The sequence below is a fragment of the Bos indicus x Bos taurus genome, chromosome 3 (genome assembly GCF_003369695.1).
Source record: "Bos indicus x Bos taurus breed Angus x Brahman F1 hybrid chromosome 3, Bos_hybrid_MaternalHap_v2.0, whole genome shotgun sequence".
NCBI lineage: Eukaryota > Metazoa > Chordata > Mammalia > Artiodactyla > Bovidae > Bos > Bos indicus x Bos taurus.
In genome coordinates this window covers 97,866,630-97,877,337 of record NC_040078.1, presented here as the reverse complement: position 1 = coordinate 97,877,337, position 10,708 = coordinate 97,866,630, and the positions used below count along the sequence as shown (strand labels likewise).

Below are 10,708 nucleotides of genomic sequence, written 5' to 3'. Positions count from 1 at the left end.
AAATAGAAAAAAAAATGCAGAGTAAGACTGCTGAGCCCGCCCCCCCCCCCCCCCCCACAGAATATTTGATTCAGGAGTGAGTCCTAAGACTTTACCTCTCCATCAGGTTCTCAGATGACGCCAGTGGTACAGGACTGACTGAGGAACACCCTTTGAGAACCCCTGCTCTGGGTCTTTGCCATCTTCTGGAGAACTGAGAGCACAGTCATTCAAATCATTTCCTGTGTTGGGAAGTTAAAAGAGGGACCTGGTTGATGAAAGCTGTTATGGTCTAGGGGTCAGAAAACTATGGGCCAGAGACCAAATCCGCCTACCATGTGCTTTTGCAAATAAAGTTGTTTTGGAACACAGCCATGTTCATCTGTGTATGGATTGTCTATAGTTACTTCCATACTGCATTGGCAGAATTGAGTAACTGGGACAGAGATCTTACGGCCTGCAAAATCTACAATATTTACTAACTGGCTCTCTCAGAAAAAAAGTTTGCTGACCCTATTTGAGATTAATCAGAGCCCACCCCTGCATTCGAAAGTAAAAGATAAATCTCATTTATTAATTAGCCTGGCTGCTACACAGCTGAAGACAAGTAAAATGGGTGGAAAAAACCAAACCATGTCTACCATCCTCATCAACTGAGTGGGTATGACAATACTTGCTATAAAGAAGGTTTAGTATTTTGCAATCAAATGATCAACCTTAACACATGAGCAGAAGCAAGCAGAAATATTCTTTAGCATCAGGGATAAGGGTACGAAGCATAACAAGATTTATTTTACTACAGTTCCCTAGCTAGCTCAGAGACCCATTTACCAGCAGACTGGACTCTTAACTCTATCTGCAAATCTAGAGCCCTTCAGGTCTGGTAAACCTAAGAACTATTCCAGACTTCTACATACCAAGGTCTGGGGAAGGAGGCACAGGTGGTTCTTATCCAAGCAAGACAAAGCTGAAAACATTCAATCATTTAACAAATATTTACTGAACATCTGCTTCAAGTAAAAGAAGGGTACAAAATGGGGTCATCCTAAAGTTCACCGTCATGGAGCTTTGCCCATGCCCACAGAGTTTTCCAGAAATCTTTTAGTGACTACCCTTTTTAAATCTCATTTTTTGATATAAAATGTAACACTTCCTGATAAAGAAATAGAACACTTCCAGCCTCTCAGGATTAGCCTTCAATACCTCCTACCCTTGTGATCCTTCCTTCCAAAATTCTTCTCTCTTTAGAGGTAACCACTATCCTGACTTTTGTGAAATTACTTTCTTGCTTTGTTTTATACTTTTACCACCTAAGTGTATATGCCTAAATGATTTAATTTAGTTTTCTCTGTTTTGTGACTTTATGTGAATATGATCACACACTATGTACTTTTTTGTCTTGATATTAAGATTCATCCATACTTTGTGAGTGACACTATTATGATTTTTGAATAGCATTTCATTGTATGAATCTGCCATACTGTAGGTATCCATTCTACAGGTGAAAGTGGAAGTCACTCAGTTGTGTCCGACTCTTTGCAATTCCATGGACTATGCAATCCATGGAATTCTCTAGGCCAGAATACTGGAGTGGGTAGCCGTTCCCTTCTCCAAGGAATCTTCCCAACCCAGGGCTCAAATCCATGTCTCCTGTATTGGCAGGCAGATTCTTTACCAGGCAAGCCACCAGGGAAGCCCCCAGGTGGGATGTTTCCAATTTGAGGCTATTGCAAACAGTGCTGCTATGAGCTTGCTTGTGCATGCCTCCTGGAGCACTTGGGCGTTAGTTTCTCTAGGGCATGATACCCAGGGGTGCAATTGCTAGGTCACAGTGTAAGAGGATCCTCGACTGTATTAGGTCATGCCAAATTGGTTTTCAGACCTCCCAACTGACATCCTTAACAGTGGAAGAGTGTTCCCATTACTCCATATCCTTGCCAGCACTAGATACCATCTGACTTTTAAATTTTGCTAATCTGATATGTGTGTTTAGAGTCATCTCATATGGTCTTAATTGGCGTTTCCATGACTCAATGGGAATTCACAAAAATGGAATTTTTGTATGTGTTTTGGCCATATGGATTCCTTTTTATGAATTGCTGTTTAAGGGCTTCCCTGGTGGCTCAGAACAGTAAAGAATCTGCCTGCAATGCAAGAGACCCAGGTTCAATCCCTGGATGGGGAAGATACCCTGGAGAAGGGAATGGGAACCCTCTCCAGTATTCTTGCCTGGAAAATTCCATGGACAGAGGAACCTAGTGCTACAGTCTATGGGGTTGCAAAGAGTCAGACACGACTGAGTGACTAACACACATTTGAGTCTTTTGGCCATTTGTCTACTGGGCTGAGATGCTGGACATCTTTCACTTGCCCCTTCAGATCCACTCACAACTTCTTCACTCTGCTCTATGTCCTTGGGGGCTGATCCTGATGAGTTACAGCCCTGGGCAAACTGATCCTCTGACTTCAGCAGTGGACCATTGAGGAGCATTGGAGGGAGAGAAGAGGAAAGGAGGGATGAAAGGAGACAGGGAGAAAAAAAAGGAAGAGAAAGGGTTGGGTGTTTCGTTCTTCAATTCTCTCTCTGCTTGGGCTTCCCTGGTGGCTCAGTGGTAAAGGATCTGCCTGCCAATGCAGGAGACATGGATTAGAGCCCTGGGTTGGGAAGATCCCCTGGAGAAGCAACTGAAATGGCAACTCATTCCAGCAGTCTTGCCTGGGAAACTCCATAGACAGAGGAGCTTGGTGGTCTATAGTCCATGGGGTTGCAAAAGAGTCAGACACAACTTAACAACTAAACAACAACAATCTCTCTGCTGAGTCACTAGGGGCTGACTCTATTCCTTGATCCACCATCACAGCTCCTGGCAGGCAGCTCTCTCCAATAGTTCTTTCTGTTTCTGAGTTCTAGGGACCATTACTTCTCCTTGTCCTTTTAGACTTGGAGGACTACTCTTGTGACATCCCTACACGCCACTCTCAACTTTGTAAATTGTCTAATTATAAGGCTTTCCACAAATTTGCAATATTTTTCCAGCTGTTTCCTGACACAGGTGATTGTCATTTTGCAATGCATTTTCAGGACTCCTGTATTGTGTTTGGGATATACTCCTTTGTTCGTTATGTGTGTATAAGTATCTTCTCCCACTCAAATCACTTTCTTCACAGTGGCTTAAAAAACCTTTTTATCAGAAAATAAAACGCAGATTTATAAATCACATGAAGCAAAGAATAGGTTAATGGATTCTCATGTACCCCAATGTTCATTGCAGCACTATTTACAACAGTCAGGACATGAAAGCAACCTAAATGTCCATCAATGGATGAATGAATAAAGAAGATGTGATACATTTATACAATGAAATATTACTGAGCCATAATAAAGAACAAAATAATGCCATTCCCAGAGACATGGATTGACCTAGAGGTTGTCATACTGAGTGAAGTCAGATAAAGACAAATACTATGTAATATTGCTTATATGTGGAATCTAAAATGAAAACAAATTAACTTATTTACAAAATAGAAATAGAGTCACATATATAGAAAACAAAACTTATGGTTACCAAGGGGGAAAGGAGTGGGGGATAAATTGGGGGACTGGGATTGGCATATACACACTACTATATATAAAATAGATAATAAGGATCTACTGTGTAGTGCTCCTTATTAATTATCTATTTTATATATAGTAGTGTGTATCGCTAAGAGTCGGACACGACTGAGCGACTTCACTTTCACTTTTCACTTTCACACACTGGAGAAGGAAATGGCAAGCCACTCCAGTGTTCTTGACTGGAGAATCCCAGGGACGGGGGAGCCTGGTGGGCTGCTGTCTGTGGAGTCACAGAGAGTCGGACACGACTGAAGTGACTTAGCAGTATAGCACGGGGAACTCTCCTCAATACTATGTAGTGACATATATGGGCAAAGAATCCAAAAGAAGGGATATATGTATAACTGATTCACTTTGCTGTGCAGCAGAAACTAACAGAACATTGTAAATCAACTGTAATCCAATAATTGTTAATTTAAAAAGAAAAAAAAAGCCTTTTTATCATAAAATAAAATGTAAATATAGAAAATCACACAAAACAAAGAGTAACTTAATGGGTTATTTTAAGATAGACACCCTTATAAACATCAATCAAGATCAAATAAGAACCCTTCTCTTGTTTCACATCAGGCTTAGGTCAAAAAACCTTAAAAATGGGTCAGTTGAAACTTGCACATCTTAGCTTGGCAGCCATGACCCCACATGATGTGAACCCACAGCACATCCTAGCTTGGCAGCCATGACCCCACATGATGTGGACCCACAGCACATCCTCCCCACCTGCCTCCTTGTCTTCTATGCTCCAGGTTATTGGCCTTGATCCTGTTTCTCAAACGTGCCATATTCTTTTGGATTTAGGGTTATTACATTAAACTAGCTATCCTCTCCCTTAGTTGCTGCTTACAGGTATCCCCCTCAGATAGTTTTATACCTATTAAAGAAATTGAATTTATACAGTGGGAACTATTGCCTCCCCTTCTGTTTTCTGGAAGAGTTGGTAGAGAATTGGTATTATTTGATAGAATTCATCAGCAAAACCATCCTGGCTTGGAGTGTTTTTGTGGCGAAGTTTTCAAGTATAAATTTTGGGATGGTGTTAGGCTAGAGATGAGGATCTGGAGTTACTGACAAAATTCAAGGGTTTGAAAGCTGCATTTTGAGGCTGGGGAACACCTAGATGGTTGGAGGTGGTATCATGGTGTCAAAGTGCTTGGGCTTTGAAGCCGGACTTAAGTGTGTGTGACTCCTCCCTCCACCGCTCACTAGTGATGTGGCCCTGGTTATGTTACTCTTCGTGCCTCCAACTCCTCATCTACAAAGTGGGGACTGTATACTTTCCTCTCAGGGTTATTGGGAGCATTGAGAACGCATGTGAATCTCCTGGCATTAGTGGTAGTAGGTGTTGGAAGCACTGGCACCATTACTCACCTGATGAAAGTTACTTGAATTACAGCCATAGTGCCTAGAAGTCAGTCAACATGGTAGTTTTTCAAACCCAAAGATTTGAAATGTTAACTCATGTTCCACATTACCGAAACAATCTGGCCAAATGCTTCCGCAGACCTGGACTGGGGTGGGGCCCGGGTGTAGGAGTCTTGGTGAAGATGACTGTCACATAGGAATAGTTCTGTACAACGAATTCACATTTGCTTTGCAGTAGTTGGTGAAGTGGTAAATGTCTTTGACAGGAGAGAATATAGTGGAGGCCAGATTTTAGAGGAAAAACAAGGATTTTGAAGTCAGCAAGACCAGGGTTCAATCTCCAGTGTGTCTTGACCTTACCCTGAAATGTGAACTTCAGTTGTGGGGAAGGGATGCAGAAATATTGACTTCCTGTTGATAACCTCCTTGGTATGAGCAGCCCACATCGGCCCCTTTAGGATCGACATATTTAATAAATGTGTCAACTGGCATCTTTGTCATTTTTACTTTAATGCAGCTCGTCAGGAGCTTAGCATTGAGGAGCCCTTGAATTTGAAGCTTACAGAGCAATTAAACTTCCTCCTGGGAGAATTCAGACCTGGAGATTGTCAGTGCACAGAGATAAGCAATTGTGTATTCATCTCCCTCTTACCAGAAAAATGGAATGCTCCAGAGTTCATCAAGGACTTACACTGTATTTCAATAAGCTGTGTGTACATTGCATTCTATGTAATGAATCTAGAAAACTACTCAGCTAATAAACTCAGGGAACCAGCCCATCTTCTATTAATTTCCTTTAATTAGCTATCATCAGGAGAGCACTGAATGTCTGCCTGAAGTGATTCCTACCCCCCTAATGGGAATGATCAGTAATGTTGAACCAACCTTGGCCTTGCTGATAAGCAAAATGCTGACATATCCATGCCGTCATCTCCTGACAGTGCCCTGAGTCAGACGTGGCAGACAGCATTATTATCCTCATCAGATCCTGGATCTCAGAGAGATGAAGTGACTTGCCCAAGGTCACAGGGAGTTTCTGTGAATCTGCAAAGTCAGGTCATTAAAAGCATGGGCTCTGGACCCCGGTACATCTGTGTTCCAGTCCCAGCTCTGAAGCTAGCTATGTGACTGACTGTAGTGGCCCTGGCCAGCACTCACTCTTACCCCCTTGCCCTCATCATTTGGAACACTGCCCAGCTTCTGACTGCCAGCAGCTGTATTTATATGGCCACTAGAGACTGCTTTGGCCCAGCCGCAGCCGTCTAGAAATGACAGGGAATTTAGACTCATTGGGAACAGCCTTAACCAAGGCTGACTGGAGTTTGTGAAAAATACCCATCTCTCTCATCCCAGGAGTGTGATAATCCTGAGATGTGAGTACACTATCTCCCCAAGTTTCCCCAGCGGAGGTAGGTTCTGGTTATCTGCAGTGGCAGCTGGCTTGCTAATGAACATTTCGTTGGCTGCCTACTCTCATCATCTCATTTTCCCATTTCCTTACTGTTTTTTCTTGAGACCTCCTTCTTACATAAATCCCTTGTACTTGAGTCCTTACCCCAGGGTCTGTTTGGGGATAACCTGAACTAAGTGACCTTTGAAAAATCATTTAACTCTGCTCAGATCCTCAGTTTCCTAATCTGTAAAAGAAGGAATCTATATAGTACTCACCTCAAAGGTCTGTAGCAAAGTTTAAAGGACACATTGCAAATGAAGGGTTTTGTATGTTTCTGTTTCTAACAGCAAAATTTTAACATTAAAAAAAAAAGGGGGAAATAACCTAAATGTCTAACAAGAAGGAATGGGTAAATATATTAGGTTTATCTGTATGATAGAATGGACACGAACTTGGGCAAGCTCCAGGAGATAGTGAGGGACAGGGAGGCCTGGAGTGCTGCAGCCCATAGGGTCACAAAGGCTCAGACATGACTTAGTGACTGAAAAACAGCAGGATGATAGAATATCACATAATCAGCAAAAATTATTTTCGATGAATATCTGATGACACAGAGAACTGTACATGAAAACTACATATTACACATCTAGCAGGGGAGCTCAGTGGGGGGAGAGGTCTGAAACTATTAATATAAAATTATGAAAAGCTGTTAAATATAGTTAAAATACACGGAGTTATCTTTTGATGGTGGTAAGTTATTTTCTTTATGTCTTTTCCTATTTTTAAAACGTCAAATGTATGATGTTTTTAATCATGAAAAAGGAAACATTACTTATAGAAATTGATTAAGATTTCAACTATAAGATACAAAGGGTTTCCCTGGTGGCTCAGTGGTGAAGAATCCACCTGCAAATGCAGGAGACACGGGTTTGATCCCTGATCTGGGAAGATCCCACGTGCAGTGGAGCGGCTGGGCCCTTGTGCCACAACTATTGAGCCTGGACTCTAGAATCTGAGAGCCGCAACCACTGAAGCCCAAGTGTCCAGAAGTCTGTGCTCTGAAACAGGAGAAGCTACTTCAATGAGAAGCCTGAGCACAGCAACTGTAAAGTAGCCCCTGCTAGTGCTCAGCACAACCAGAGAAAAGCCCATGCAGCTACGAAGATCCAGCACAGCCAAAAATAAATAAATAGATGAAAAAAATAATAATAAAGATACCTTCAAAATGTATAGTAAACATTTTGTTTTTATTTTCCTTTTTCCTCAAATGCATTAATTATTAAAAGAAAATTCAGTTTTCATGCAATATCAGAGTCGACAAGCAAGAGCAGGGCTGTGCAAAGGCTTAAGGAGTGTCTGAAGCTGAGGTCCTTTGAGCCCAAGCTTCAGGTTACTGCCCCTCCGCCTGCCAAGTCTCTCCCTCCTTTGATCCTGCCCTGAGATGATCCTTCATAATTTTATTTCAGTCACTCTTCTGGCTACCATTAGTGGTGTGAATTCCAAGCTGGAGTATCAAGTTGAGGCAACTTCGTCAACAGGCCCAGCATCAATAGCACATTTGATGCAGCTTGACCCAGCTCTAGATTCATTTCTTCTGAGGACTCCTTGATCTACCTGTCCATGCCCCATGTTGATCATCCCTATACATCAAACTCTATCTACATCCAACTTCCCCCACCCTCCATTTACTTCCCACATTGTAGGTAGAAATTATTCTTAAGAAGTAGAAAGACAGTCTTCCATCCATCTTTCCAGCCTTTCACTCAGCATATAACCACTGGATATGCAATGCTATGTGATCACTTGCTAGATTCTTGGAATAAAGAGTTGACTCAGGCACTGTCCCCCCCAAACTTGACAGTCATGGGATAGCAAAGACAAGGCACTCATGCCTCACTTGAGCCTCCTGTGCCCAGGTCTAGCATGTGCTTGCGCTGCCTGCCTTGCATCTCCTCAACTCCTCTGATTTCAGCACAGCTATGGTGGACAGTTTCAGGCATTTGGAACTGGACTGGGGCTATGTCGGGAATCAGCCTTGCAGAGCAAGACAGCAAGTGAAGGGGAATTTATACCCAAGGAGGCAACCCTCAGCTGTCTCCCTGTCTTCTGGGGAGACAACTCTGGGGAGAGTTTTTGCGCCAGTTCCAAGAAAGTTTCTGGAGGGATTGACCTTTCCCCTCAGTGATAATTAGCTCATTAACACACCATTTACTGGGTTTTCTCCCTGTCCTGTGTCACTTTTGCCTCTCCCTTATCTCTGCTTCCAGGTATCACTTGGAGATTAAGCTGCTTGCTCTGAGTTTCTTGTTCCAGTCCCTGCTTTTGAAAAAACCCAAACTAAGATACCATGGCAGGCATTATGAATGGAAGGAAGGAAGGAAAGAAGGAAAGGAGGAATGGAGGGAAGACAAAAGAAAGAGGGAGAGAGAGAAAGAAAGGAAAGAAGGAAGGAAGACTGATGGTATTATAATGAGAGGAGAGAAGGATGCTGGAGGTGAATGAATGACCCCTTCTTTGATGAAGGAAGGAGGTGGATGAACGACCACCTGCTTTGATGAAAGAAGACCCTGTCACCTCAGTATCCATTTGTGATGAAAGTCCATAGCTTCCTATGTGTGTTCCACCCTGTTGGCTTGACTCATTATCTTGGAAATATTGAGCCTAAGAGTAATGTGGATGTAACTAATAATAAGTTACCCTCGAAGGAACACTTTCATTTGCTAGGGACTTTATTTATATCGTGTCACTTAATTTTCACAAACTCCTTGTGGCTTAGGCACTAATTAATCCCATTTTATAATTGAGGAACCTCTGGTTCATAGAGGTGGCTCAAGGTCATACAGTGGCAGAGCTAGATCTCAGCTGGGTCAGTCAGACACCAGAGCCCATTGTCCTGTGTGCCCCTCTCTTCATGAGTCTATTACAGCATCCAATAAGGGTCCCACTTCTCCAGTTGCTTGGCAAGCAATTTATAATGCATGCTCTTGAAATCTGGGTGTGCTTCCTCAGGGTCTATGGTGGCCCTAGCAGGGCTGTGCAGTGAAGTACAGGAAATAAAGCACAAGTCCATTTGTTACTCACCATTAACCAACACTTAAGATAAAACATTGCTTTATTTATTCTCTCTGGCAGCTCAAACATGCTCCACGGTATCTATTACACGGTGATGTTAATTAGGTCCGCAGCACTGCACCTTCTGTAGGCAAGGCTCGCCGTGTCGCCCGCTGGTCTCATCTCTCCGGAGGCCTCTGGTTCAGCACCAGGTCTGAGGGACAGAAAGAATCTTTGGGAGGCCCGCATCACCACCAGTGTTGCTGAGCCAAGTGTGGGTCTTTACTACCCATACATCTTGCCCAAGCATTGCTCTAGAAACCTGGCATGATCTTCAAGGCTGGCGTGAGATCCTCTTTCAAGGGTGGGCAGTTGGGTTGGAGGGGTCCTAGAACTCCCCAGCTGGCAGAATTATAGAAGCCTTTAATGATCACTACAACAGGCTCATTTTATAGATGTGCGGGCTGAGGTTGGGAGAGGGAGACTGCCTTTTCTAACGTTGCATGAGTGCTAGTAGACTGGGATTTGATTCTGAATATTTTTGCTTCCAGTTCAGGCTCTTTCTAATGGATCATTTTGAGGTCCCTATCCCTTGCTTTCACCCCCTCCCCTTGTGTGGCTGTAGAATGGACACACGTGGAGAATGTTGGTTCCTTTTCCCCACTGGGTCCATTTCCCCTGAAGTTCCTTAAGTAATCCATGGAGTAAACAGAACACTCATTCTTAATTCCGATCTGCAGAGGAGATTGAGGTTCAGAGGGAAGATGACAGCAGCTGAATCAGGCTTAAATCCAGGCTTCTGACTTGGCACTTTTTCTAATAACCACATGTCCTCCTTGAGGATGAATGAATGAATGAATGGATTCTAAACATGCTAAAGAATGAATTCAGGCATGCACAAGGAACAAGGCTTAACATTTGAAAATCCCCAGCAAAGCCGAAGTCTCAGGGCCCATGCAGCTGCTCTGCTCTGCGTTTATTCACAGCGCTCTCCACTTCCAAACATGGCTCAGGACTCAGCCTGGTTTACAGCAGGCCCTGAGCAAGTGCCTCTGAAATTGAACAGAAGAGAACACTCTGGAATCATGGCTCTGAACCACTCATTTCTCCAGGAGCAGCTTGAAGGGGTATTGGGGTGTTAAGGAGAGCAGTCTCTCCATTCCCAACACCACGCCACAGCTGTGTTTCCTACCTTAGGTCGAGGCTGGCCTGAAGAAGGAGAAAGAGAAAACCATGCGGGAGCACAAGAAGACCAACATACAGGAAAGAGCTGTCAACGCCAGGCCATCTGCTGACCACGTGAGGGA

At 43.3% G+C, this 10,708-nt stretch overlaps 1 protein-coding gene across 1 annotated transcript in view; it reads right to left on the bottom strand.

The window, feature by feature from the left end:
* Positions 1–9,444: 9,444 nt before the first annotated feature.
* AGBL4 (ATP/GTP binding protein like 4) overlaps positions 9,445–10,708 on the bottom strand; it is a 1,469,133-nt gene continuing 1,467,869 nt past the window's right edge. The window contains exon 14 of the mRNA XM_027537317.1: positions 9,445–9,615. Within this exon, the coding sequence (XP_027393118.1) occupies positions 9,507–9,615 (109 nt within the window). The 3' untranslated portion in view covers positions 9,445–9,506. The remainder of the gene's footprint in view (positions 9,616–10,708) is intronic.